The sequence below is a fragment of the Orycteropus afer genome, unplaced genomic scaffold (genome assembly GCF_000298275.1).
Source record: "Orycteropus afer afer isolate SDZICR_OR568_19922 unplaced genomic scaffold, OryAfe1.0 scaffold00020, whole genome shotgun sequence".
In the NCBI taxonomy this organism is placed as follows: Eukaryota; Metazoa; Chordata; class Mammalia; order Tubulidentata; family Orycteropodidae; genus Orycteropus; species Orycteropus afer.
In genome coordinates, this window is record NW_006921607.1 from 18,972,568 (window position 1) to 19,000,449 (window position 27,882).

Consider the following 27,882-nt stretch of genomic DNA (forward strand, 5'->3'; position numbering starts at 1 on the left):
CGTAGTGATACTGCCTCGGAAACCCAAGGAGGGGTCGCTATGAGTCGGGGCCGACTCGATGGCAAATAACAACAACAACAACAAGCCGACCCAAGGACCTGTCCAAGGAGCCATGAACGCACTGTAGCTTTTGATGGATGGGCTGTGCTGGCCAAATTGTGCTGACAGAACCGAGGCCGCCTCTCAGGTCAGGCTGAGCCTGGAAATTGGGCCTTTGCTGTCATGCTCCCTAGTTGGGATCCTGACCTCCCCTTCTCGCTCCTGCCTCCCTTCTCCTGCATAGTGAGGACCTCAGCACCCCTTGGCTTTGCTCTTCCCTTCCCCTGAACGTTATTCTCCAGTGATTCTGAGTCGGGGAGGAGTGCTGCTCGCTGTGGGTATGGGAGTTTAGGGTTCTGCTCTCTCTGCCACCTTCAAGCAGTTGTCTTCTCCCCAAGTTGCCGGGTCCTGGAAAGTTCTTCCTGCCTGCTCTTCCTGACCCACTGCAGGTCTGACACTGACTGCACTGTGGTGGCTCAGCTGACAGTCTGCTTCCCCAACCACAGAGCTGTGCCATGGGAACCTCTAAGATTCCAGACACCTAAGATATTCCAAAGATACCTTTGCCATGATAATGGTCCCCGAGGACTGGCTTCTCAGGAAAGAGGACCTGTTGTATTGGTTCTGGAGGCAGAAGGTTGAGGGTGGGTTTGGGAGGTAGCACAGGATGCGGTTTTCAAGAACTGTAGAGTGCCACACCCCATTGGCACGTACTTTTGGCCTGCTGTTGGCTAGATGGACTTTGAGAGCATCAGGGCTGGGCTGGCACCATCTTATGGGAGGAAGTACTACAGACCACCAGATAGAGGCAGCTGGGAGCTCAGGAAAGTTGGATATCTGGCATTAAACTGCTCTGTGTCTGTCTGGTCCCTGTCTTGGGGCTGGAGCCTGTTCTGCCTCCAGACTGGTTTCAGTGGAAATGTGCTTAGTTTCTCCTCAGGCCTGCTAACTGTGTGTGTGTGTGTGTGTGTGTGCACGCACATGCGCATGCACGTAAACACATATGCATGTACATGCATGTATGCGTTGGAGGGTGGTGGTGGTTTGATGGCATTGGGCCTAGCAACAGCTTTTACCTGGCCCTCCAGCTGCCTGCCAAGTGGTAGCCACATCCTGAACTCCATCTAATGGCTGGTGGGCATCTGAGAGTCAGGGCCCAGGCCCTGGACCATGCTGGCCTGTGTGCATTTGTATGTGTGTATGTGCATGCATGCGCGTGTGCGTCTGTGCCTGTGCGAGAGGGTGTGGGAGAGGGTGACAGCAGCTCTGCACAGGAAAAAAATGCTGCTTTCTGTTTCAAAGGGCAGAGTGTGTGGTGGTTCTGCAGTTACTGATCTGAACCTTTTTTCCTCCTTGGAGGAGACTTCTCCAAGTTAATTTTTTCATCTTTAGAAATGCTTATTGTCTCAGACTGGGTCTTTATGATCCAGTTCTCCCTTCTCCCTATTCCTGGAGTATAAGACCTCATTTTCACTCCTCCACCCCTATTGCCCCTCCCCCACCCACGTGCTTGCTCTTTTCATCAGTTTATTCGGTCTTTCTTCATCATTTCTTTTGGCAGTCACCCAGCGAGGCCCTCCTGGCCTCCAGGAATGTACATGTGCTGGATAAGTGGCATCTAGCATATGATTATGGCAAGATGGCACTTCTGAGTTGGGTCTCTTGGGTGGGAGAGAATGGAGGTAGACATTCCCAGTCTAGGAACCAGCATGAAATGAAGACAGAAAAGCACAGGCTATTTCTGCCTAAGTCCAGCTTAGTTTGGGTAGGGTAGAGAAGATGACAGGGCAGAAGCTGGGGAGAAATCACTGAGTGCCCATCAGGAAGGACCTTGAGAGACCCTGTAAGGGGCCTGTTCCCATTAAGATTAAAAAAAAAAACTCACTGCTGTCTAGTCGGTTTCCACTCATAGCAACCCCACCTTGGGTTTCTGAGGCAGTATCTCTACGGAAGTAGATCGCCCAGTCTTCCTTCCAGGGAGCAGCTGGTGGGTATGAACCTCCAGCCTTCTGAGTAGCGGTCACATGCCTTAGGCACTATGCTACCAGCGCTACCATTAAGTTGGCAGTGGGCAACTCTGAAGGGGACTTCATGTGGTCTGATGGGAACAGAACTGTTTGATAAAGGTCCAGAAGGCTGAGGAGGATAGGTGATTGGTAAGGGGAACTAAGGGGCAGGGAAACCAACAGGAAGTTGGACCTTCAGGTGCAGGGTCATGCCAGAGGGGTTGGCCAAAGCATAGAAGAGGAGACTAGAACCAGTAGTGTTCTGTCAGGGCAGTTGGGGCTGTGGCTAAAGGTGATGGGCAGTTGGGGCTGTGGCTAAAGGTGATGGCCAGTGTTCAGGGTGGGAGAGATGGACTGTGGCCATGACTCAAGGGACATGACAGAAAGAGAACCTAGGGGATCGGAGGGATCGGACCCCTTAGGACATTCTAGCACATTGGTGTACATTTGGGGCTAGGAGGGCTGCTGGGTGGGGGTTGGCCAGTCAGGGTACTCCACATCTTCCAGGCCAGTCTGAGGTAGAGCATTTGAAGAGGCTTCAGGGTTGAGGGGTACTCAAGGAGTGTCCTGTCTATCGGCTAAGCTACTCTTCTTCCATTTGGCATGATCCACCCTAAGTCTGCCATCTCTTTATCTGAGTTGGAATGTCTGCCCTCTGCCCAGTGTTCCAGGTAGCACCAGGGAATAAGGTGGGGATGTGGCTGGAGCCAGGCCTTCCCTGTGCTGGAGAACACTGGTACCTGGATCAGATCCTTTGTGCCTGAGCAAACTTTGGTAAGAGAGCAGAGGAAGGGAACCAGTGTTCAGTGAGTTCCTGCCACGTGCCACGTGCCACATCAAATGCTGGGTGCTTTTAGCTGTTACAGCATTTGTTTCCCCAACAACCTCACAATGCTGTGTTTGTTATCTCCTTTCACAAATGAAAAGTGGCTGTGACTTCCCCGAGATCACACAGCTAATGCAAGGTAGAGCTGGGGTGCTAATCCAGGCAGTCTGTTCCCAGAGCCCATCCATGTGTTCTCTTCTTGGACCACCCTGCCTTCCAGAGAGATCTTTCCTCCAAGCCCTGTGCTTTACAGATGGTAGAGCTGAGACTGTGAGAAGCTGAGTGAGTCACTCAGTGTCGTCCCTTGTGTTAGTGGCTGAGGCAGGTTGTCTGCCACTCAGGCCTGTGCATTTCCCCAATCCATGCTGTGTAAGGTCAGGGGGAAGACTCTCTTTGGTGGCATGGATTGGGAAACTGTTCAGGCAAAAAGGGGGGGGTTTGGCCCAGCCTGGCTGCACTTGAGTAACTTCTGCCTTGGAAGGGGCCAGGCCTCTGGCCTCAGCTGCGGCAGGGTTGAGGGGGGCTGTCTTTAGAGGGTGGGCCATTTTGGGGATCCATAGTTCTCTGAGCCAGAGCACTGTTCCTCTCATGGATCCTGAGAGCCACTAGGGCCAGCCCCATCCCAGCCCTGCCCCTAGGACTCTGTGATTTGGTTAGTGTGTACTTTGTGTCAGGAAGTGGTCCTCACAGAACAGCCAGGAGACTGTCTCCTTTTGGTGTCTAGCTTTTCTCCAGATCACAGTGGTCAACCTGTCTTCCCAGAAATGGGGAGGGGTGGCCACAGGACAGAGTTCCTGCTCCCCTCAGACATCCCTTTCAGATCTCTCAGCCCTTAGCAGGGTCTGTCCCAAGGCTTAGCCTAATGTACATGACTGCACACCATCTTGGCTCTGCCATGGGATGGACTTCTCTTTGAAGTCCCTCATTGAAGGAGTGTGAAAGTGAGGGAGGAGATCAAGCTGTTCCCTCTCTGGTCCTGACCTCTCTGAGAACCCCCAGCCCAGTCTTGGCATCTTCACTCTCTTCCTAGTTGATATCCGTGAGATCAAGGAGATCCGCCCAGGAAAGACTTCACGGGACTTTGACCGCTATCAAGAGGACCCTGCTTTCCGGCCAGACCAGTCACACTGCTTTGTCATCCTATATGGCATGGAATTCCGCCTGAAGACCCTGAGCCTGCAAGGTGGGAGTCCAGGGGCTGGAGGAGGTCAGGGGATTTTAGAGGGATTACCCATTGGCTCCTGGCCCAGTGGGAGGCATGGCTGATTGCCTCTTGCTCACAGCCACTTCTGAGGATGAAGTAAACATGTGGATCAAGGGCTTAACTTGGTTGATGGAGGACACACTGCAGGCGGCCACACCCCTGCAGATTGAGAGGTAAGAACCACCTTGATGCAGTTTAGGTTGGGGACATCAGGGACCAGGGGAGCAGGGCAGAGACTGCAGGCCTCTGTGTCCAGACCCTGCCTGCTGACCACTTCCCTAAGCCTCATCCATGACCTGGCCTTAGCTGAAGAAGTGGCCCTCACTTCAGGCTTCTCTCTCTCCAGGTGGCTTCGGAAGCAGTTCTACTCAGTGGATCGGAATCGTGAGGATCGGTAGGTACTGAGCTCTGGCTCTAGCCCAGCAGAATGGGTAGGGGTAACCAGAACAGGAGCCAGGCCTCTGAGCAGCAGCCAGGAGCCAGGGGACCCAGGCTCTCAGCTTTGTCTCTAGGCTGGAAGCTGGATTCAGGGGAGCACAGGGGACTGCTCCAAGTAGGGAGGGGGAGGGACCAGTGGGTCTGGCACAGGTAGCTTTCTGCAGAAAGCCTGTTGTGACCCCCCTGGGCCAGGAGGTCCATGTGTGTGTTCTGTCTTAAGAAGTGGTCCTCACAGCTCTGAGATGGGTAAGCTGGTGAGAGACGCCAGCAACCATATGCTGTGTCCCTGCCTCTGTGGGCAGAAACAGGAAGTGCCGAACTGGTGGGACAGACTGTGAGGCTGGACTAGGATATGGGGATTGGGGTGAGGGAGTGTGCTCTGTGCTTTGAGGCCGTGGTGTGACAGCCAGGAGGAGCCAAGGAGATGGGGAACCAGTGGCTAGTTGCTAGAGACCTGTCGTTTAGGTGCTGGCTTCACCTCTTGCAGTGCATCCGTAGGCCTGTGACTTCATCTTTTCACTTAGCAAATGCTTCTCAAGCACCTAGTGTTATTTAACCAAGCAGAGAGAAAGCCCTGCTGCATCTTACCCTCTAGTGGGAGGAGTTAGACAGTAAATAAAATAAACAAGCAAAATTGTTATGTTGAGTAATGGTAAGTGCCATGAAGAAAAATAAAACAAGGAAGGGGATAGGGGTTACAGGGGCAGTGGCCACATTTTTAAGTGAAGGTCAGTAGAAGGCCTTATCAGCAAGGTAGCACTGTGTGAAGACCTGAGGAGGTATGAGAGTAAGCCATGATGATACCTGGGGGAAGAGCTTTCCAAGGCAGAGGGAACCAGCAGGAAGCGGGCCTGGTTTGTGTAGGGGAAGAAGAGGAAAGAGTATGAGGCCAGAAGGCCCTGGGGCCCAGAGCGGTGGACGCTGTGGATTAGAGATCATGGTGAAGGCCTCTGGCTGTTGCTCTGAAAGAGACGGAAAACCCTTGGAGGGTTTTGAGTGGAAGAGTTATGTGCTCTGCTGCTGTGGAGAGAATAGAGGAGCAAGGGCAAAATCTAAGAGGTTGGTTAAGATGCTGTCTCAGCGTTGCAGGTACAAGATGGGAGTGGGTTGGATCAGGGTGGTAATGGCAGAGGTGGTGGGAAGTCATTGGATTTTGGGTATGCCAGATCTCGAAAGCAGAGCCAAACAGAATGTCTAACAGATTGATCTCATGGTGTGAGAGGAAGAGAAGTTGAGGATGTGACAGTAAGATCTTTGGGCTAAGCACCTAGGAAGATGGGAAGCCTGTGGGAGGATCACATGAGGAAGATGAGGTGTTCAGTTGGGGGCTTGTGAAGTTCTCAGATGCCCGTCAGGTGTCAGAGTAGAGGTGTTGAGTAGGCAGTTGAGTAAAACGGGCTTAGGGGAGTAGGTAGGTCTGGAGGTGTGAGTTGGGAGCCTGTAGATGGTGTTTAAAGCCGTGGGGCTAGATGTGACAACCCAGGTGACTGTAGCAAGAAAAGGGAAGAGACCCAGTGGCTGGTCCCAGGATGCTGTGTTGAGTAGTTTGGGAAGAGGAGGAGCCAGCAAAGTGGACTGGAGTAGCCTACAGCTCATGAGGGAAGAGATGGGGAGAGTGAGTGCAGAGTCCTGGAAGCCCAGCGAACAACATGCTCAGGAAAAAGGAGGGGACCCCCCCCCCATGCCAGATGTGTCAAGTGTGTTGAAGACTGAGAGTTGGTCCTCAAGTTTGACGACGTGGAAGTCATTGGTGCTTGAGGACAGCAGTGTCAGGGTGGTAAGGGTGAGGCCCTGGTTGGAGGGAGTGCCAGGGAGTGAACCAAGATCACAGATGCCTCTTGCAAGGAGTGCTGCTGTGAAGGGAGCACAGACGCGGACAGTTGCTGGAGAGGTAAGTGGGGCAAGACACTTTCTTCTTTTTTTTTTTAAATGCATTTTATTGAAATATACTTTATGTACAGTGAAATACACAAAACTAAAGTGACATGGGTCAATGCATTTTTTCTTTTTGCTGTGTTCCCTCCCCTCCCCTCCCTCCCCTGGCAACGAACAAAGAAAGTTTCCTTCCATATATAAACCTTTCCTTGATCCTCCACAACAACAAACATTATAATACTATATTTGTCCTTCTGTGATTGACTTACTTCACTCAGCATAATGTCCTCCAAGTTCATCCATATTATGTGGTATTTTGCAGACTACATTATTCTTTCATGCCACATAGCATTGTTATGTGTGACCAGAGTTTGATCATCCACTCTTCCGCTATAAATCCCTTGCCAGATACGAAATTATCAGCAAATATGAATTTGTTGCTGTCGTTTTTGTTATGTGCTTTTTTGTGGTGTCAGTTTCTTTGTTCCATATAATTTTCTGTACTGTGCTCATTTTGTTTATGAATCGTGTTACCGCTTCCTTCATTGCTATTCTTTTACTATTTGCTGAATATTTATGCTGGTCCTCTTTTTTGATGTGAAGATACCTCATTTTTCTCTGAGGTTACCCTATGATTTATAGTTTTCTTCCCAAGTTCAGAACAGTCTTTTCTTCCCTACCATCTAGAAGTTCTGTATCGACAGTTTTTTCCCTCTTTTTAGTTTGTAGTTGTCCTCATTTGTCAGTTGATGTCTCTGTTTCCCTGTTTACAATCTTGTAGGCTTATTTACTTTGGATATTTCCATACCTGGGTTGCTTTCTGAATTGTATCATCATGTGTGTTAATGGTCAGTTGTTGGCTGTTCTTTCTTCTCTGTCCAAAGGGCACCCTTCAGCATCTCTTGCAAGGTTGGTATGGTTTTAACAAATTCCCTTAATTTCTGCTCATCTGGAAATGTCTTAATTTCACCATCATATTTGAGGGACCGTTTTGCTGGGTACATAATTCTTAGTTGGAAATTTTTCTCTTTCAGTGTTTTATGTATACCATCCCGTTGTCTTCTTACCTGCATGGTTTCTCTCGAGAAATCCGAGCTTAGTCATATTGGTTGCCCTTGTAGGTAACTTTTCGTTTTTCCTGTGCTGCTCTCATGACTCTTTCTTTGTCTTTGATTTTGGTAAGTTTGATGATGGTATGTTTGGATGATTTTCTTTTGGGGTCTATCCTGTTTGGGGTTCTTTGGACTTCCTGAATGGATGTATTCTCATCTTTCATTGTACCAGGAAAATTCTCTTCCAGCAAATCTTGGACAATTTTCTTTGTGGTTTTATTTGTCTCTTCCTGTTCTGGAATTCTGATTACACGTAGATTATTCCTTTTGATGGTATCCCACATGAACCTTAGGCTTTCTTCTTTTTGTTTTGATCTTTTCTGATTTATCCCTTTCCAATGAAGTGTTCAGGTATTTGCCTTCAATCTCCCTAATTCTGTCTTCCATTGAGTCAATTCCACTTCTTTGCCCATTTAATGTCTTACCTATTTCTGAAAATTTAGTATTAATCTTCTGGATTTCTGTGTGTAGATTTTGTATCATTTCTAATTTTTCATTTATTTTGTCATTTTGTTCTTGTATTGTCTTTTGAAATTGTTCTAGGGTTTTCTCTTTGTTTTCCTTGATCTGTCTCTCAATTCATTGTTGACACCTAAGTACAATTCTTTTGAATTCCTTAACAGGGAGTTCCAATGCTGCATCTTTCTCAGAAATATGTTTTGGGTCTATATCCTGGTCCCTTGTTTCTCCTGCTTTATCTTGCTTCTTTGTGTGACTGTGATGCTCTGTTGCCTTTGAGGCATTGTGACATTTTTGTGTTTATATTTAATTGGTGATTGTATGCTGGAGTGACTTGTCCACAATTTTCATTTTCTTTGTTTTGTTTATATGTTATCTATGCAAGCGGGTACTGTGCTCCTCTGTTCACTAGTTGACAGCACTTAGACACTCACCACCTGTCTCCTTTCCTGTTGTCAGCCTCTCATATGTCCCTGCTGACCTTGGCAAGCAGAGCCTATTCTTAGGTCCCTGGAATCTGAATGAGAATGTTATCACTTTAAAATCCAAAATGGTTGCCACTTGTAAAGATTCAAAATGGCTGCGCCCTCAGTCACTTTAAATGTCCAGAATGGCTCCTGTTTGTCTGCTCCCTCAGTCACTTTAAATATCCAAAATGGCTGCCACGTGTAAACAATCTAAATGGCTGCACCCTCCGAACAACGGAAAGTCAACAGCTCAGGTTGTCTCCCTCCTTGCTATTTCCCTTCCTAGTCATAGGCCACCAGCACAGTCGTCCCTGCAGCCATTGGTGACCAGGGCTGATCGTTAGGTCAATTTTCAGGTCCCAACACCACTTAGAAATATTCAGGCTGTTGGTACCGTCACAGTAGGTGACAGTCCGCAGCTCTGACTGTCTCTGTACTCACTGTTTTCATTCAGGTTTTTCCATTAGTTGGTGCCTAATCCACTTCTGTATAGTTCCCAAAGCTCAGGGTTCCAGAATTATCTTCTGTATCTCTGTCAATTGGTTTTTCTTTTCTGTGTTGAAGAGGGTTGGTGTTGCTTGTCTGCCTATTCCTCCATCTTACCAGAAGTCCCCAAGACACTTTCTTAGGTGGGAGAAATAGCATGTTTGCATACCAGTGGGAAAGGTTGATGACATCAGCAATGGAAGGTCTCTCTTTCCATACTTGGAAAGTGAGGGTCTGAACAGTCTCTGGCTCCTGTGTGCTTGTGAGGACTGGCTGAGACAGAACCACAGGACTTAGCATAGCGCCGGACGGGGAGCTTGCTTTGGGGCTGTGGTCGTTGTCAGGAACCGTAGTCATTCCATTCAGAGGACTATTTTGGTGTGGCCTGGCAGCTCTTGGTGCAGGAGTAGGAGGTGTGCCCATCCTCCTTCTCTGACACACACCACGCAGAAGAGAAAACCTCCCTTTCCCCCCACCTTGTTGCCAGAGCCAACAGTGTCCCCTAGCTCAGACGCTGAGCAGGGCACCCCTGGAGGGTGGGAACATGTGTTGTCTCTGATAGAGTTCCTTTCCTGGAGCCCAGCACTGTCAGGCCCAGAATGAGTGTCCAGTTACCAGCAGTTGCATTTGCCTGAGGACACCCATCTCCCCCGCACACACATACGCTGCCCTGTCCCAGCACCGCACCGGGGACAGGTGGGGAGTGCCCTGCTGAGCTGCCTCTCACAAGGAACTTGCAAGTGAGCACTTCCAGGAAGTTGATGAGGCCAGTAGCAGGGGTCTGCCTCCCTCAGCCCTGGTTATGGCCACCCCAGAGAGCTAAGGGCCCAGAGAAAGGGAGAGGTTTCCATCAGTCACTCCATGGTTCTGAGTCTCCTCTCAGGCCCCAGGCTTCCAGTAGTGTTGCGTGGCCCCATAACCCCAGGTGGGCTCAGTGGCTGGGTAGAGCCACCAGATGTCCCTGTTTTCTCAGTATATCAGCCAAGGACCTGAAGAACATGCTGTCCCAGGTCAACTACCGGGTCCCCAACATGCGCTTCTTACGAGAGCGGCTGACGGTAAAGGCATCTGGGAGCACCCTGTGGGTAGGGACGGGGAGCAACTAGGCCCCCTGGGCTGATGGGACTAACCAGCAGTCCCGCTCTGCACCCTGCTAGGACCTGGAGCAGCGCAGCGGGGACATCACCTACGGGCAGTTTGCGCAGCTGTACCGCAGCCTCATGTACAGCGCCCAGAAGACGGTGCATGAGCCACCCACCCTCCTCCACCCTGGCCCTGCCCTCTCCCCCGCCCTGCCTGCCTCAGCCCTGCTGCCCTGCTTGGGGGCTTTGGGTACAGACTCTGCAGCTCTGCTCTTGAGGTGGCCCCCATCTGCTGCCCCAGCCTTTTCTTCCTGAGAGCCCCTTTCCCTCGTGGCCTCCTGGGCTCTCGCTCTGACCAGCTTCTGTCTCCTGCAGATGGACCTCCCCTTCTTGGAAGCCAGTGCCCTGAGGTTTGGTTCAAAGTGGGGAGGTGGGGTTCCTCCCTGGGTCCCCTCCATCTTTCCCCTGGGTGATTCCTGACCCAGGTGGGAGGCAGCGGAAGAGGGTGAGCTGTGGCTGAGCTGGACCATTCTGGACAGTTGTGCTGGGGGGACTGGGCTCTGCTCCCAAGGGGCGCCACGTTGTCAGACTCTGCTAGCCAGCTGGCTGCAAGGCCACTTAGCATCTCTCCCTGCAGGGCTGGAGAGCGGCCGGAGCTCTGCCGAGTGTCTCTTTCAGAGTTCCAGCAGTTCCTCCTCGAGTACCAGGGGGTATGGTTGACTGGATCCTGGGTGCAGGGTGTGGGCTGCTGGGCTCATCACTGCCAGAGGCTTCTCACTGTTGCCATCTCTTCCCGCACCGGTCAGGAGCTGTGGGCTGTGGACCGGCTCCGGGTGCAGAAATTCATGCTCAGCTTCCTCCAAGACCCCTTACGAGAGATCGAGGAACCATCCTTCTTCCTGGATGAGGTGAGCCCCCTCCTTGCACCCCTTCTGTCAGAGAATGGGCAGTGTGACTAGGCCCTGTCTGGGCCCGGGGAGTAGGATTTTTCTTAGCGACGCCACTTTGTTCCTTCCCACAGTTTACCTTGTGCCTCAACTGAGACTGAGCACCTCCCTTCTGCCCAGACCCCCTCCCATCCAGGTGGGCAGGGCAAGGCTCAGTTTCTCTTTCTTACATTTGTTCCTGCACAGTTTGTCACTTTCCTGTTCTCTAAAGAGAACAGTGTGTGGAACTGCCAGCTGGATGCGGTGTGCCCAGACACCATGAACAATCCTCTCTCCCACTACTGGATCTCCTCCTCACACAATACGTGAGTATGATTCCTTCAGCTCACCCAGCCCATTCCCGGGAGGAAACAGCCCACCTGATCACACCTGTTTCTCCTTTGCTTTCTAGGTACCTGACTGGGGACCAGTTCTCCAGTGAGTCCTCCCTGGAAGCCTATGCCCGCTGCCTGCGGATGGGCTGTCGCTGTATTGAGTGTGCGTGGGGTCCAGGGGCCGGGGGTAGGGAGGGGAGAGGCTGCCAAGTGACCGTGGTGCTGTTGCTTCCCAGTGGACTGCTGGGACGGCCCAGATGGGATGCCAGTCATTTACCACGGACACACCCTCACTACCAAGATCAAGTTCTCAGACGTCCTGCACACTATCAAGGAGCACGCCTTTGTGGCCTCAGAGTGAGTAGGGTAGGGGTTCAGGGGAGACTGTGTTCCAGCTCTCTCACCTCTGTGTCTGAGAGCAGAGGGACCCTGCAAATGCCCTGTTCTTACCACAGCCCCCCTTTCACTGCACCCAGAGCATCTTCATCCTTCCTCTTGACCTCTCCCTTCCTGCTTGAGCTATTACCTCCCAGCTTATTCCACTTCTCGCATCCTTGGCTCTCCTCCTTCCTTGGTCTTTCTTTTTAGCCTGTGGAACGTATTCAAGCCCTTTTCAGCCTCAGAAATTGTTCTTGAACCTTGGTCTCTTGAGGCCATTGCCCAGCTAGCTCCTTCCTTTCCCTCACAGTCCACAGCCCCAGCATTGTCTGTGTGGCCTGCATCCCAGTTCACCATCTAACCTGTGGTCATTGTTCTCTCTCACGTCACTGAAGGGGTCACCAGGGGCCCCCAAGAGAAAACTCTGGAGGCTGCTTCTCCTGGTAGCATCCTTCTGCCACTGCTGGTGCAGCCTCCATGATTGGACCGACTCCATTGCAGCAGTCCCCAGCCCTTGGTTTCCTCTGCACCCATGGGGCCCCCTGTGGGATGCCCTTCAGCCTGTCATAGCCCTGGCCTACCTCTTCTCTCTGGGATCATTCCTCTAGAGCTAAGATGCCCTAGGTCCTTGGCTCCTTGCATCTCATTTTATGAGGGGCTCTTTGGACTGAGCTTCTCTCCCCTCAGAATCACAGGGTCCATCTCCCCACACTAGTCCCTTCCCCACAGGTACCCAGTCATCCTGTCCATTGAGGACCATTGCAGCATTGCCCAGCAGAGGAACATGGCCCAGTACTTCAAAAAGGTGCTTGGGGACACACTCCTCACCAAGCCTGTGGACATCTCTGCTGACGGGCTTCCCTCACCCAATCAGCTCAAGAGGAAGATCCTTATCAAGGTAAGGTGGTAGAGAGGCCCACACTGCCCAGTGGCCTTCCCAGGCTATTGGCCCAGTGCTTGGCGTAGGCCTGGATGAAGGGAGCGGGGAGGGCTTCAGGGCTAGGGCTGGCATGGACATCTCTTTGCTGTCTCCCATAGCACAAGAAGCTGGCTGAGGGCAGTGCCTATGAGGAGGTGCCTACATCTGTGATGTACTCTGAGAACGACATCAGCAACTCCATCAAGAATGGCATCCTCTACCTGGAGGACCCTGTGAACCACGTGAGGGCTGGGCCAGGCACAGTGGGGCACACTGGGGACAGGGCAGTGACTCATGGCCCCCCTTGATCTGTTCCAGGAATGGTACCCCCACTACTTCGTTTTGACCAGCAGCAAGATCTACTACTCTGAGGAGACCAGTAGTGACCAAGGCAACGAGGATGAGGAGGAACCCAAGGAGGTGAGGGTCAAGCTCACAGCTGGGAGCTGGGCTGGGCTGGGATCCGACTAATGCTGAGCATCTCTGCTGTTGCCCCCTCCCTGCCCCAGGCCAGTGGCAGCACAGAACTACACTCCAATGAGAAGTGGTTCCATGGGAAGCTCGGGGCCGGCCGGGACGGGCGGCACATCGCCGAGCGCTTGCTCACTGAGTACTGCATCGAGACCGGGGCGCCCGACGGCTCCTTCCTAGTGCGCGAGAGCGAGACTTTCGTGGGCGACTACACGCTGTCTTTCTGGTAACCCACTTCAGTGTGTGTGTGGATACAGTACCACCCAGAGATAACCTCGGTTAACATCTAAGTCTTTGTTCCAGGCCTTTGTGTGGAGCGTGATTTAATGTCAGTCTCTCGCACATCTCTCGCACATGCACATGCATGCACTTCTGTGGTTAACTTCTAAAAGACAGCCCTAAACCTGGGCTCCTTCAGAAATTCACCTCCCTCTTTGAGACTTTCGTGCCTAGCTTAGGGTAGAACTTGGTCTTCAGAGCTCTGGACTGTTTCTCACAGGCTCCCTCTGTCTTCCCTCAGGCGGAACGGGAAAGTCCAGCACTGCCGTATCCACTCCCGGCAGGATGCTGGGACCCCCAAGTTCTTCTTGACAGACAACCTGGTCTTTGACTCACTCTATGACCTCATCACACACTACCAGCAGGTGCCCTTGCGCTGCAATGAGTTTGAGATGCGCCTTTCAGAGCCTGTCCCACAGACCAACGCTCACGAGAGCAAAGAGTGAGTGAGGGAACCTGTGGCAGGGCAGCAGGATAGGGGGTCTGGCTAGGGCTAACTCAGGCCTTTCTTTCCTCAGGTGGTACCACGCAAGCCTGACCAGAGCCCAGGCCGAGCACATGCTGATGCGGGTGCCCCGGGATGGGGCCTTCCTGGTGCGGAAGCGGAATGAGCCCAACTCCTATGCCATCTCCTTCCGGTGAGAGAGTGGGAGGTGGGGTGGGACCTCTCCTGAGTCTGTTCTGGCCTGACCCTGGTGACTGTTCTGTCTGTGAAGGGCTGAGGGCAAGATCAAGCACTGCCGCGTCCAGCAGGAGGGCCAGACAGTGATGCTGGGGAACTCAGAGTTTGACAGCCTCGTCGACCTCATCAGCTATTATGAGAAACACCCTCTCTACCGCAAGATGAAGCTACGCTATCCTATCAACGAGGAGGCCCTGGAGAAGATTGGCACAGCTGTGAGGGTGGCATGGTGGTTGAGGGGCATGGCGGGTAGAGTCTGGAGAGACTAGTCTGATCTCTCAGAAGCTCCCAGGCTAGCCTCTGGAAAGTTCCCGAATCTAGTCATTAAGAAGTGTGGACGTGCGTCATGTGGCACCAGAAGGTGTTCTGGAAGCCCTGATGGCTGAGAGGTGGGGCACTCAGGAGAGCTCTTGAGAGCCAGAGTGAGGGTGAGGAGGCCCTGTGGCTCACAGGTGGTCACACACATGCTAGTGTCATGGAGGGCAGCCATGTGCCTGGACAGTGCAGCAGTATTCCCATCACCCAGGCAATTAGGAGCTGTTTGGACTAGATGTTACTGGCAGATGAGATTGGCTCACGATTGTGGTGATGCCCTCCAGTGTGGAGGGTGGGAACGGTGAGGCATGAAGGCAGGACTGGGGTGCAGGTGGCTCTGGAGCTCTGAGCCAGGGTCCCGGCCATGGAGAGAAAGGAGGAGGAGTCAAGGGCAGGAGATGGTCTAGAAGTCATTCGAGAGACTCGTCATGTGTGACTGCCTTCCTCAGAGGCCTGGGGCTCGGTGGTGCTGAGGGGTGAGAGGCGTGTGCTATAGAGGTGAGAGAAGCTCTTCCTGACTTCGGGTTCTGTGGTGAACAAATGAGCCACTGAACAAAAACTGTGTGGCACCTGTTGGGGACTGAGCTGCAGCTACCTCATCCATGGCTGTGTTTGAAGCTGAAACCGATTTCCAAATCTATGGGGAGGCTCCAAAGGGGAAAGTGGAGAGAGCAGAGGGTAAGGCCAGGCCCCTGAGACCATCTCCACTGAAGTGAGGTTGGGGGGTCCTGGTGGACCAGCGGTCACTGAAGGGGACACACTTGATGGCCTGTTGGGTAGAGGGAGGGTAGCTGCATGGGGTGCAAAGGGGAATGTGGAAGCCAGCAGCTGCTTCTGCCTCAGGGCTCTGGGGCATTAATAGCCCTTCTGTCCTGTCTGCAGGAGCCAGACTACGGGGCCTTGTATGAGGGACGCAACCCTGGTTTCTATGTGGAGGCAAACCCAATGCCGACTTTCAAGGTACAGGCTGAGGCCCCTGGTGCAGGAAGCTTGGGAGGTCCCCAGCTGCTTGGGACTTGCATTTCTCTGCTCTGGACCTGTCAGTGGTCTTTGTGGAGAAGTAGTGGTTGTGGTTTTCTGAGGCCCGAGAAGGTTAGAGAGATATGTGGTTGGTGCATGACCGCAGAGGTTCCAGCCCCTGTTCTGGGGTCAGCACTGACCCTTCTAGATTGGGCTCTGCCCCGGGGGGGAATATTTCTTTTTTATATGAACTCCCCCCCCGCCCCCGAGCTCTGTCAGATGGGCTCTTCCTCTTTTTGCCTCTTATTCTTCTAAGGGGAGGAGCCTGTGCCCTGTTTCTCCCTGCCCTCAGCAGGCAGGGAGCCTAGGTGAAGAAAGGTGCCTTCTCCCGCTGGAATGATGGGTCCTAGCCATGCCCATAGGCTTCTAAGTGCTGCAGAGGCACTCGGTGCATCTGCACATGTTCTCTTCCCAGCCTGCCAGTCCAAGTGCTGGGAACAGACTCGAGTTTCTCCTGGTGGCCCAGGGCTGGGGCATGCAAGGTTCCACCTGGATCCTGAGGAGCTCCCCTGGCAAAGGCCCTGCCTCTCACAAAGCCTGTCTATCCTGGAGCCTCCCTTTGGGGCCAGGAGTACAGCCTGTAAACTCAGCAGGGTATAGGCAGTGGGTGCCTTCCCTGGCCTGCGCCAAGGCTGGCAAGCCTGAGCACATGTGTATACAAGCAAAGCCAGTGCCAGGATGGTGGCTGAGCAGGGACGGGCCCAGGTGAGGTAACGAGTGTGTCTCCACTCTGCAGTGTGCAGTCAAAGCCCTCTTTGACTACAAGGCCCAGAGAGAGGACGAGCTGACTTTCACCAAGAGTGCCATCATCCAGAATGTGGAGAAGCAGGAGGGAGGCTGGTGAGCTGGTGCCTGGGCTACAGAGTGCAAGCCTGGATGGGGGCAGATGAGGCGTGCTTCCTGCAGGCTGCCGTTGGCAGGCCAAGGGGTCCAGAGGCCTCAGCCAGAGCTGGCACTGAGAGATGGGTAGCAGGGGGTGTATTTCAGATGTGGTGTATTTGTGGAGTCCCTTCCCTGTGTGCACAAGCAGTGCCTGCTATGGCCTCACGTGGGTGTGGGGCCCCAACAAAAGGTGTCATCCTTGGAGTTGGGAGTGGTTGCTGGGGGTCAGCACCCTGTGGCTTCCACAGGTGGCGAGGGGACTACGGTGGGAAGAAGCAGTTGTGGTTCCCATCAAACTACGTGGAAGAGATGGTCAGCCCAGCAGCCCTGGAGCCCGAGAGGGAGGTGAGAGTAGAGCACAGTGGCGGGAGGGGATTCCCCAGTACAGCCCTGTCGCCTGCACACCCGTTCCACAGAGTCCCAGGCATTCCTTTCACACACCAGAGCCGTCATGTGCAGTCCGGTCTCTCACACTTGTCTTCACAGACAGACAAATGCTGCAAGCTCCTTTGTATAGTCACATGTACACTCATAAGACACGTTTATCACATGCACACAAACATCTCTTCACGTGCATGTGTGTGCAGACATGCTGACAGTCCCATGGGCTTTGCCTCCCACAGCACTTGGATGAGAACAGCCCCCTGGGGGACTTGCTGCGAGGGGTCTTGGATGTGCCAGCGTGTCAGATTGGTGAGCCCTCAGCCCTTTCTTCCTCCCCCTGTCCGTTTGGGTCAGGCTCTCCTTTTTGTCTCTCTGCATGCTCCTAGGGAGAAAGCTGATGGCTGAGACCCAAACAGTGTCCCCACTCTGAGCTCTCCCCCTACTTTGGACACCCTTTTTCCACCTTTTTCACCCCTGGGTCTGCCCCTGCATGCTCACCTGTACTGGGGAACCCAAGTCAACAGCTGGATGTTGAGGGCCACTGACATCCCATATCCTAATGGTTGGGCCACAGGGGTGAGACAGGTGTGAAGGTGAGGTAGGGAGGGGGACTGGAGCAGTGTCCGGAGAAGAGGCATGAGTCAGGCTTGAGTTTGCACGCCGGCCCCACCCCACCAGCAGTGCCTTGCTCTGAGCTGTAGTCTGTAAGATGCCTCCCTTTCCATGGAGCTTGGTAAGGATAAACTGTGATGATGGAGAATTCAACGTGAGCTAGTGCCTGGGGCTCAGGTCTGGCCCCAGCTCTTCTCATCTCGTGTCCCTCTCAGCTATCCGACCAGAAGGCAAGAACAACCGGCTCTTCGTGTTCTCCATCAGCATGGCGTCAGTGGCACACTGGTCCCTGGATGTTGCAGCTGACTCGCAGGAAGAGCTGCAGGACTGGGTGAAAAAGATCCGTGAAGTGGCCCAGACTGCAGATGCCAGGGTGAGAACTGTGGAGAAGCCCTTGGGGGCATTGGCTGGGCAAACACTTGCGGCTGCCTTCTCAGAGAAGTGAGGGCGCCTCAGTGCTGCCACTGTGGGCTCTGTGGTGCACCTCTCTCTTGCCCCCCACACAGACATCTATGCAGGAATCCAGAGGAGACAGGCATGTGAATGGCAGGATGACATGTTGAGTGTTAGGGCAAGCTCCAGTTTGGATATGTTGCAATTGAGATCCCTGTGAGACATCCACGCAGGTCTGGTTAGTGGGCTGTTTGTTACACAAAAGTCAGAGCTAAGACAAGAAATCCTGGGTTGGAAGCAGGAGTGGGTGGCCCAGAAGCTTCAGAGGGCTGAGGGGGTGTAGAGTAGGAAGAGGGACATGGGGTGGTCAGACCAGAGAGGCTGGAATGAACCAGGGGAGCAAGCTGGAACCCACGTGGTGGATACTGCAGAGAGGAGGGCAGGCAAGAGGTGAACCTGGAAGTGATCACTGGATTTATTTAGCAGCAGAAACAGCCCTGCTGATAGTGCTGGAGCCACATCAGTGGTGTGGCGGGGCTTGGGCGGCAGTAGGTAGCAAGGAGCGAGCAAAGGAGTTGAGTGGCTTGGCAGTGAAGGAGAGTTCAGAGGGCACAGGCGGTGGAGGCTGAACCTCAAGATTTAATGCTGATAGCAGAGAGAGTTAGCAGGCAGGTGGGAGATGGACCGGCCTTCTGGAGGAAGGGAGCTACCTCTTTCCCCAGAGCTGGTGAGGACAGAAAAGAGGTGCTTTCAAGGGTAAGGGTTGCCTACCTGGTGGCCATTCCTTCCTCAGTGCATGTGGGTATGTGGGGTAGGGGCTACATAGTGGATCTGTAGCTGGTCTGGGTGGGCATCTGTGAGCTGTGGGGAGAAGTGGGGGATGCTGAGGTTTTTGCCAGACGTGTACCTAGAAGGACAAGGTGTTGGCAGATGGGGTTGAAGTGATGGCTCATAGGGTTTAGGCTAAAAACGGCAGGGAGAGTCTGAACATAGGAGGCACTGGTAGAAAAGAGTTGGAGGTGATGGACATGCAGGGTGAGAGGACAGGCGGGGACTTAAGAGGAAAGGGTGTTTGCAGGTCAGGGGGTGGAAGGATCTCCTTATGGATCAGGGTACATAGGAAGATGAGTCCCCAGGGAGGGAAGGAGGGTGGTGTGAGGATGGAGCTGGGTAATACATGCTCATGGAGCATCACTGGGGGGGGAGGCCAGCCCCAGGCCCCCTGTGGGGTCACTAGGGGCATGGGTGGCAGTAGGATTCTGCTCCCTTCCCCTTACCAGGAGGGTTGGAAGGTGAGCGTGTTCTTGAGAGCAGAGAAGAAAGGCAGTTCTGGGATGAGGCTGAGGACAGAGTGCTTTGTTTACTGTGAAGAGGATTGGAGGGTGCAGAAGCTGGGGGAAAAGAGGGACCCAGAGCAACTTCAGTGGGGCCATGGCCAGGGCTGGCAGGGAGCTGCTTTGTCCTCACTGGGCTTTGGTCCTGGGCTGTGGGGACTCGTGTGTGTGTCATCAGCTCACTGAGGGGAAGATGATGGAACGGAGAAAGAAGATTGCCCTGGAGCTCTCTGAGCTGGTCGTCTACTGCCGGCCTGTTCCCTTTGACGAAGAGAGTAAGAGCTGGCTCAGTGGGGTGGGCGTGGGCCTGGGGCTGCAGGGCTGCCCTCCGTGGTGGCACCATTGAGCAGTGTGTGGGAGGGACACGTAAGGCAGGAGTGTGATCAGTCCCTGCAGAAGGTGGGGAGGAGTTGGTCCCAGGGCTCCCCGTGGCATTGCTGGGATGGGCAGCCTCGTTAAGTGTTCTCCGTTTGTCCCAGAGATTGGCACGGAACGTGCCTGTTACCGGGACATGTCATCCTTCCCGGAAACCAAGGCTGAGAAATACGTGAACAAGACCAAAGGCAAGAAGTTCCTCCAGTACAATCGGCTGCAGCTCTCCCGCATCTACCCCAAGGGCCAGCGGCTGGACTCTTCCAACTATGATCCCTTGCCCATGTGGATCTGTGGCAGCCAGCTTGTGGCCCTCAACTTCCAGACCCCAGGTGAGGGGATCCCCCTGCGAGGTGAGGGGAGGGACACTGAAGGCATCTGGGCTGGAGTCCACTGGAACTCGCTTTTCCAGATAAGCCCATGCAGATGAACCAGGCCCTCTTCATGGCGGGCGGGCACTGTGGCTATGTGCTGCAGCCAGGCACAATGCGGGACGAGGCCTTCGACCCCTTTGACAAGAGCAGCCTCCGGGGGCTGGAGCCATGTGCCATCTGCATCGAGGTGGGTGGTGCTTGTCTGTGGGCTCCAGGGTGGGCGGAGGACTGCTCAGCTGGGGAACGTCTGCTGCCCTTGCCAACGGTGGGCTTGTCCAGGAGTTGAGGCTGGGACTGATTAGAGGACTAGGCAGGGAGCAGAGCCAGCAGTGTGTGCAGCAGTTCCTGTCTTTTGTGGGGCTCTCGAGCTTGAGGAAGGCACAGTTGTCCTCTGAGGTGGATGGCAGCACCTGGCCTCCCCTGTGGGACCTGGGCTCTGGCAAGCTATTGGCACAGTGGAATCAGCCTTCCAGTGGGGGGTAGGGATGGGGGAGTAACCTCAGGGACCAGCTAGAAGGCATTCACTAGAGCTCAGCTGGCGTAGTTTGGACAGGGGCACCCATTCAGGGCCCAGAACACTCATTTATCTGCAGTATTCCTTGAAACCCTAACCTGCCTCCTGGTGAAAAGCTGTGACAGGTCAGCCCTGTCACTCACCTCGGTGGGTGAGGTCTCAGCAGGGTCTTGAAGGGAGAGAGAGGACAGCCGAGGGTGGGCTGTTCAGTGTCTGCAAGGGTGTGTATGCTGCTCCTTTCTAGAGAAGGAGTCACCATTCCAAGGTCAAGTCGTTCAGAAGATTTCTATATTAAAACAGACGGATCGAACATGAAGTAGAGGCAAGACTCTCATGAACATTTGGGCTAAAGTTAATACTTCAGATTGTTACAGCAGCTGCTGTAGACCCTGAGGGCCCAGCAGAGGGCGCACTCCCTCCACTGCACTGGTGCCCCGAGCCTCATGGGGCGGGGTAGAGGGAGCAGGAAGGGCATTGTGGACTCACCTCTGCCTGCCCGCACAGGTGCTCGGGGCCCGACATCTGCCCAAGAACGGCCGAGGCATCGTGTGCCCTTTTGTGGAGATTGAGGTCGCTGGAGCTGAGTATGACAGTGCCAAGCAGAAGACAGAGTTTGTGGGTGTGTCCCTTCTCTGTTGTAGTCCTGATTGTCCCTGGGGCACCGAAGGGGCTTCCCCATCAGGGACCATCCTCTCCCAACAGTGGCCTGAGCCTCCTGCCCTTACTTTTGCAGTGGACAACGGACTGAACCCTGTGTGGCCGGCCAAGCCCTTCCACTTCCAGATCAGCAACCCTGAGTTTGCGTTCTTGCGCTTTGTTGTGTATGAAGAAGACATGTTTAGTGACCAGAACTTCTTGGCTCAGGCTACTTTCCCTGTGAAAGGCCTGAAGACAGGTAAGGACTGTTCCTCAAGGCAGTGCCCCTGTGAGCCTGCCACCAGGGTGGGGCTGGGCCCCTGGCTGGCCTCCCTCCTGGCTGAGGACTGGGGTTTCCTCTTCCTAGGATACAGAGCTGTGCCTTTGAGGAACAACTATAGTGAGGACCTGGAGTTGGCCTCCCTGCTCATCAAGATTGACATTTTCCCTGCCAAGGTACCTGCAACAGGGCTAGGCCAGCCTGCTGGGGGTAGGGGGGGCGGGCAGCTGGGCAGCAGAGTCAGCACGTGCACTCACCCCTTGTTGAAACAGGAGAATGGTGACATCAGTCCCTTCAGTGGTACGTCCCTGCGGGAGCGGGGCTCAGATGCCTCAGGCCAGCTGTTCCATGGCCGGGCCCGGGAAGGCTCATTCGAAGCCCGCTACCAACAGCCGTTTGAAGACTTCCGCATCTCCCAGGAGCATCTTGCAGACCATTTTGATGGTCGGGAACGGAGGTGAGGGAGACAGAGGGATAGTTGGGTGCTGGGCAGGTGGGATGATAGTAGCTAGATCCTGGTCATCCATGCCATCCTTCCTCTGCAGAAAAGTCACAGTTGTGTGGCTTCGGCTGTCCCACGGGGCTGCCAGTAAGGCTCCTCTTCCATTCCCTTCAGGGCCCCGCGCAGGACTCGGGTCAATGGAGACAACCGCCTCTAGTGCTGCCCGGCCGCTGTGGAGAACAGCCGGCGCTGCGCACCTTGTGGAATGCCGCCAGCTGGTTTCTCGGAAGCAGCCGCCATGGCCGCCTTCCGGTCTTGCAGCCTGGAGTTTGTATTCCAGCAGGGAATGCTAGACAGAAACCAAGCCATTAATGAGATGTGTTACTGTCTGGGGCCTCCATGCCCTACCTCTGAGTGAAGGCAGAAACCGTATGGTGTCTCGCGTTAAGCACACACGTGGCCCTGACTTCGGGAGATGGATCCATCCATCTTGTGGGGTTAGGACCACGGCTGCAGCCCCTTGAGAGAGGCTGCCTCAGCCAGCAGCACAGGGGCTCTGAGGAGCCGCTGACACTCCTGAGAATGAGAAGACGCCGACTCGCTGGGCCAGGGAAACCAAGTTTACATTGTCCTGTAGCTTTAAAACCACAGCCGGGTGGGGTGAGAGGGCCGAGGCCCCGCGGTTTGGCCCTGCGGAGGGGCGGTCGCTGCTCAGAGGCTCTGCCGGCCCGAGGGGACACAGCACAAGGGCACACTGCCCACAGCCGGGGGCACGAACCCAGCCTGGAAGATCCAGGGGAGCACGTTCAGAACAGCAGTGTCATTTTCTTCTTGGTGGTATTGTAACTAAGTTATTCATTCCCCCTGCTCCTCGCCCCGAGGGCCGCCTCGGAGCAGCGCCTTTGCAAGAGGCAGGTGGACTGCCCACAGTGTGGGCCGGGGCTCCGCGGGGATGGGGATGGTAAGGTGCTGGCGGGCGGGGAAGAGAAGAACAAGCAGAGCCCGTTCGAGGGTTTCATTTGTTTTTAAGGCAAAGACGACTCACTATGCTTTCCCATAGGAATGAAAAAGGGACCAAGGCGATGCCTGCCTCATGGGTGGCTGGGGACCAGGCAGTCGGGTGCTGACCGAAGCTGCCAGCTTCCGCAGCTTCTCTTGAGCTGGTGAGCTTCCGGGACAGAGCCAGGAGGCAGACCCCACCTCTCGGGACAGAGGCTGGGGCTCCAGGCCACCATTCAGCACACGCACACCCACTGCCCACATGTGGGCTCAGGGTTGGCCATTTGCTACTTCTGCTGCCCTCTTAAGATCTGACTGCCAAATAAACCCTCCTCCTGTTCCGTGCTTGCACTTGTGTGCTCTTTGGGGCCTCAGGAAAGCCTGTAGTCTAGGGACTAGTAACATTGCCTGATGATTTTGCAGTAGAAGCCCTTTCTCAGTTCCATGGAATCCCTTCCAAAAATGAAGTGTTCCAATGTAGGCTGCCCGCTGCCTCTAGCTGGCAGCCAAGACCAGACTGTGGTTGGAAAGGCCTCACTTTCCCACAGCTCTGCTTTTGTAGTGGTCTGCCCTGGGGTGGATCAAAAACAATGCCTTAAGAGAGACTGGCCTCAGGCCTAAGGCAGTCCCACACACAATGCTGTCAGTTCGAGCCTGCCAGAGTGCCCTGCCGTCTCTTTCTCAACTCGGCCCTCTTGGAGTCTCATCCATTCACTTAGGAGGTTTTTTTTTTTTAAGGAGCTCTGGTAGCATAATGGCTAAGGCACTTGACTGCTAACCAAAAGGCTGGCGGTTCAAACCTACCAGCCACTCCTCAGAAGGAAGATTGGGCAATCTCCCCCCCAACCCAGGAGGGGTCATCGACTGGATGGCACATAACAACAAACAGCCAGAGAGGCAATCTGTGACACTTGAATAGACATGTTGTTATGTGCCGTCGAGTCAAACCCGACTCATAGCGACCCCTCCTTGGGTTTCCGAGGCAGTATCACTATGGAAGTAGGATTGCCCAACCTTCCTTCCAAGGAGTGGCTGGTGGGTTTGAACTGCCAGCCGGCTGGTTAGCAGGCAAGTGTCTTAGCCACTATGCCTGAATAGACATAGGTAAGTGTAATCAGGCGATTCTTTCAAATGGTAGTTAGAACCACCCCTGGAGCTCAGGGTCAGGGGGATTTAGAGAAACCTGTTTCCTTATTGAAAGGCAACCAAACCAAACCATTGCTACCATGGAGTAGATTCTGACTCATAGTGACCCCCTTTGGGTTTTTGAGGTGGTAAATCTTTATAAACCAAATCAAGTGCTGTCGAGTCGGACCCGACTCATAGCAACCCCTCTTTGGGTTTCCGAGGTGGCATCACTACAGAAGTAGGTTGCCCAACCTTCCTCCCAAGCAGATGCAGCAGCTGGTGGGTTTGAACCGCCAGAGCTCCTGTAAAGCTTTAGGGAAGTAGATTATTCAGGCTTCCTTCTGAGGAGTGGCTGGTGGGTCTGAACCACCAGTCTTCCGGTAAGTAGTCAAATACCTTAGGCACTACACCACCAGAGCTCCCAAGCATAGGCATTAGGAGGATTAAGAGTTGTAGGGTTAGAACACCCTTTTCCTCACTGACAAAGGCATTTCCCAAAGTTCACAGACTTGGAGGCCAGTCTTCAGGGCTCAGACTACCACCCACAGAGAGTTGGAATGACAGTGCAAAACCTTCCCTGTCACCCACTAGACGAGATAGAACAGCCTGTAGCGAACAGCGGCAATACTCAAGACTTTGCTTGGCCTTTGCTGGTCTCAGGCTCTGACTTGGGCTGTTGAGAGCCACGCTTCCCCACTTCTGGTTCTTGTAGCCAGGAGAGGAAGCCACCTGCCTCATCAGTGGAGGAGGAGGTCCTGTGCTGGCCATTCAGTGAGAGTGTCCGTCATCAGAAGATACCCTTGGCCTGCTGGGTTTGATGGAGTGGCTCTGGGGGTGTAGTACTTAAGGCATGTGATTGCTAACCAGAAGGCTGGCAGTTCAAACCCACCAGCCACTCCTCGGAAGGTTGGGCAATCTATTTCCGTAGAGATACTGCCTTGGAAACCCAAGGAGGGGGTCACTAGGAGTCGGGTCCAATTCAACAGCAGTGAGTTTGGTGTTTTGGTTCGGCTGGGTGTGACCAGTCTGGTATTTAGAATTGTGCTGAGCTTACTTCTGGGTGGCACAAGTGGTTAAGTCGTCGGCCATGAGCCAGAAGCTTGGCAGTTGGAACCCTCCTGCAGGTGTCACAAGGTGGGCCTGGCGGTCTGCCTGTGACAATCCTGTGGAGCAGTTCTGGGCCATGAGTCAGAATCAACTCGACCACTAACAACGAAGTGTGCGTATGATGAAACCGGAGCTACTGCCCCTTCTTCAGTCAAATTCAGCGACGGGATGCTCACCCTGAGCAGCTGACGTCACGCTGTTGCCACATTTTCAGGTTCTCTCGGCAGCAGCTCAGTGGCCCTGAGCAGGGACCGGGTCAGTTTTCCTCGGTACACGCCTCTGCTTACTGAGCAAACATCCTTCTGGGGTCTGACCTTGGGGGCCCGTATAGCTCTGCCTTCCACACCTACCTCAGAGACTGCCCTTGCCCCACTGCCGGTGATTGGATCCTCCTTCCTAGAAGAAAACATGTGAACTCAGTCATGGAATTTAAAGATCCATTTCATCGCCAGTTCCTCTTGACAAACCTGATAACTGTTGACTGACCCGAGAGGCATGCCAAGGGGGTGTGGTGGTGGAGACCCTCCTTGGGACTGGTGCACTGTGGGTACCCCTGCGGAGGCCACGTTCCAACAGCCCGGGCAGCACCTCCTTACATTCCAGTGGGTCATCTCGACCCTGACACCCCACATGTATCACCTGGAAGCTTTTTGGAGCCCCCCGTGCCTGGGACCCTAGCAGGGGCAGCTTACAAGAGCTCCCTATGTGATGTGAGAGGCCAGGGCTGAGAACCACTGGTTTTGGCAAAGGAAACAAAATGAGCAGGCTTCTGGGAGGGGAGAGGTCAGTGCACCTGGGGCAAAGGCAGAGAAACACCACCTCCCTAGAAGGGGCCTCTGCGGATCACTAAGAGGAGCCACTCCACCTGGCTGGCAGGGCTGAACAGCTAGACCTGAGTTCAAAGTGGCAGGCCTGAGCTTGCGCCAATTTCCACCAGTGGGTTACATGAACACAGCCCGGCCTACGAGGTTGGGGGCCTCCTGCAGTCTGCCACTTGTTCTAAAGGCTTCTTTGTGGCAAGATGGTGGGAACAGTTTTTTACCTCATCTGAGGAAAGCAGAATCGGGCCCCTGTGCTGTTCGTGAGTGCCACTGATGAAGAGCTGAAAGTGCTGGGATCTCCAAAGTACCTCCTCTCACCTGAAGGCTGGGCCTCGGGCTAGAAACTCATGACCCTCTTCAACTTGAGCCCATCTTTCACCTTACCAGTTCTGTTAAGCAAAAACAAAACTACACGTTCAGGTTATCCCAGCAAACTAGCTCATGGAAGTTAATAAGCTCATGCTTCCTTCCATTTTAATTAAACATATCAAGTCCTACCTCCATGTCTTCTCCTCCCTTGATAGTCCCAGGGATCTCACTCATGTCCACAGGTCAGTCTGGGTGTCTGTTCCCTGCCAGGCCACCCCTGTGTTGCCTCAGAGAAGCCCACAGTGACCTCTAGCTGGCCACCACTGGCAACTTCATCCACAGCTGTGTCCCACGTGAGCACTGTCTGCACCCACCACAGGGCTCTGCTGATGGTACCAGGTTCCACATCAGTTTGATCTGCCTTTGAAGAACCTGGTTTTTCAGCCTCAGCTCAAAGCTGCCGTCCCGTGGTCTAAGTCTCCTTGGAAGGGCCAGGTCTGAAACAAGCCCTGGGACCAGACTCACTGGCTGACCTTGATCTCTGTCTCTGGCCCAGGCACTACAAGATTCAGTTGCTTAGAAACGTGGGGGTTTTAGCCCTTTCCCGTCAGAAAGTCCCCGAGTCCTTATGAATATCTACCAACCCCTCCTTAGCAAATGACAAGCAGAAAAAAAGGGAAACTTTGTTAGTGCCCTTCCACCAAGTGTCTGATAATTCCAGGTGTCATTTTGCCCTCGTCTGTTTAGCATAATTTCTAACACATCGCAAATGTCTTCCTCGGACCAGCCCCTTAAGTGAACTTCACTGTGCAAGGAAACGGTGAGCCAAACTATCTGAAGCAAGCTGAGGGACAGTGCCCATGGGTCTGTTCACACTTTAAGGTCTGTCCTGCTCACAGAACAAAGTAGTGAATGTGAAGAGTTGAGCTTTTCCCCTGACACCCCCCACACACACACACACACACAACAAAAGAAGTCAACGGATGTGAACTGTGTTTATGTTTTTATTTAGGAACAACTAAAAGGTCTGAAGTCCCATTTAGGCCCATTTCAAATTGTACATGCAGTTTCTCCCCGTTCCCTCCCTTATCCAAATCCACAGATACAAAATTTAGGAAATGTGCAATTTGCATCTTCGAAATAGCTACATCCCCACAGGGGACCTTGTGAGGCCTAGACAGTCAGCCCACAGAGGGCCACCCCCACTCCTCCCACCTCAGCACCAGCACAGGCCAAACAGGAGGCAAGCTTTCGACTCCAAACTGACGCAGGTCCTGCGTAGCAGCTTCCATTTCAGCCAGGCCGAAGTGACTGTGCGCCGGTTTCTCAGTCTGGTCTCTGGAACTGGGCTGCAGCAGGAGGTGGCACCTCTTGCCCAGGTCACAGTTTGGACAAGCAGGCAGCTGCCCGACTAGCACCAAGAGCACTTCAGCTGGCTCCAGGAGACAGGACCCAAAAGCAACCCGCTCCCAAGTCCTTCCCCAGCCCTGCTTCTCGGCAGTCCTGCCTACGGGGAAAAGGCTTTGCACCAAAGACCACAAGACGGGCGGGTGGTGGGAGACCAGGAGTCGGGACTTGCCAGGAAGCTATCTGCAGGCCTCTGGCAGCCTCCCTGACTCCCACAAAGGCCGTCAGTGCGCGCCTCTGAATGAACAATGGCCAGCGGGGGAGGGCAGGGTTGGCGTGTTTTCTTTCTTTAATAACAATTATGGCACAGTCTGACCCTCCTGACACAGCTGAACAAAGCGGCTGCTCAGAAGAGCGCCGGGAACCCCGCTGCCAGAGGGGTGCCCGTTTCTCCCCTGGCGCTCACCCAGCTCCACAGAAGTGGCCTGATTATCACGCTGGGTCCCTGCAGGGAGGGTGTAGCATGCTCAGCTCCAGCCTGGGACTGAGGGGCTCTGGCCTGCGATTTCAGTAAACTGCTCCGGCAGGGCCTGGGGCAGTGTCTCTTTAAACACAAATGACAGAGTTAA

General features: G+C 53.9%; 1 protein-coding gene across 1 annotated transcript in view; it reads left to right on the plus strand.

Annotated features, from left to right (window-relative positions):
• Window positions 1-21,759, plus strand: part of PLCG1 (phospholipase C gamma 1) — a 41,969-nt gene extending 20,210 nt beyond the window's left edge. Inside the window, exons 2-32 of the mRNA XM_007934669.2 lie at window positions 3,902-4,054; window positions 4,155-4,248; window positions 4,422-4,469; window positions 9,886-9,970; window positions 10,070-10,153; window positions 10,370-10,404; window positions 10,632-10,704; window positions 10,801-10,902; window positions 11,128-11,246; window positions 11,333-11,418; window positions 11,492-11,612; window positions 12,363-12,531; window positions 12,672-12,794; window positions 12,871-12,972; window positions 13,062-13,249; window positions 13,544-13,744; window positions 13,821-13,940; window positions 14,019-14,199; window positions 15,182-15,259; window positions 16,056-16,159; window positions 16,450-16,546; window positions 16,825-16,894; window positions 17,413-17,570; window positions 19,103-19,199; window positions 19,404-19,628; window positions 19,709-19,857; window positions 20,689-20,803; window positions 20,918-21,079; window positions 21,188-21,276; window positions 21,373-21,557; window positions 21,717-21,759. Of these exons, the coding sequence (XP_007932860.1) occupies window positions 3,902-4,054; window positions 4,155-4,248; window positions 4,422-4,469; window positions 9,886-9,970; window positions 10,070-10,153; window positions 10,370-10,404; window positions 10,632-10,704; window positions 10,801-10,902; window positions 11,128-11,246; window positions 11,333-11,418; window positions 11,492-11,612; window positions 12,363-12,531; window positions 12,672-12,794; window positions 12,871-12,972; window positions 13,062-13,249; window positions 13,544-13,744; window positions 13,821-13,940; window positions 14,019-14,199; window positions 15,182-15,259; window positions 16,056-16,159; window positions 16,450-16,546; window positions 16,825-16,894; window positions 17,413-17,570; window positions 19,103-19,199; window positions 19,404-19,628; window positions 19,709-19,857; window positions 20,689-20,803; window positions 20,918-21,079; window positions 21,188-21,276; window positions 21,373-21,557; window positions 21,717-21,759 (3,656 nt within the window). The remainder of the gene's footprint in view (window positions 1-3,901; window positions 4,055-4,154; window positions 4,249-4,421; window positions 4,470-9,885; window positions 9,971-10,069; window positions 10,154-10,369; window positions 10,405-10,631; window positions 10,705-10,800; window positions 10,903-11,127; window positions 11,247-11,332; window positions 11,419-11,491; window positions 11,613-12,362; window positions 12,532-12,671; window positions 12,795-12,870; window positions 12,973-13,061; window positions 13,250-13,543; window positions 13,745-13,820; window positions 13,941-14,018; window positions 14,200-15,181; window positions 15,260-16,055; window positions 16,160-16,449; window positions 16,547-16,824; window positions 16,895-17,412; window positions 17,571-19,102; window positions 19,200-19,403; window positions 19,629-19,708; window positions 19,858-20,688; window positions 20,804-20,917; window positions 21,080-21,187; window positions 21,277-21,372; window positions 21,558-21,716) is intronic.
• The last annotated feature ends 6,123 nt before the right edge of the window (window positions 21,760-27,882 follow it).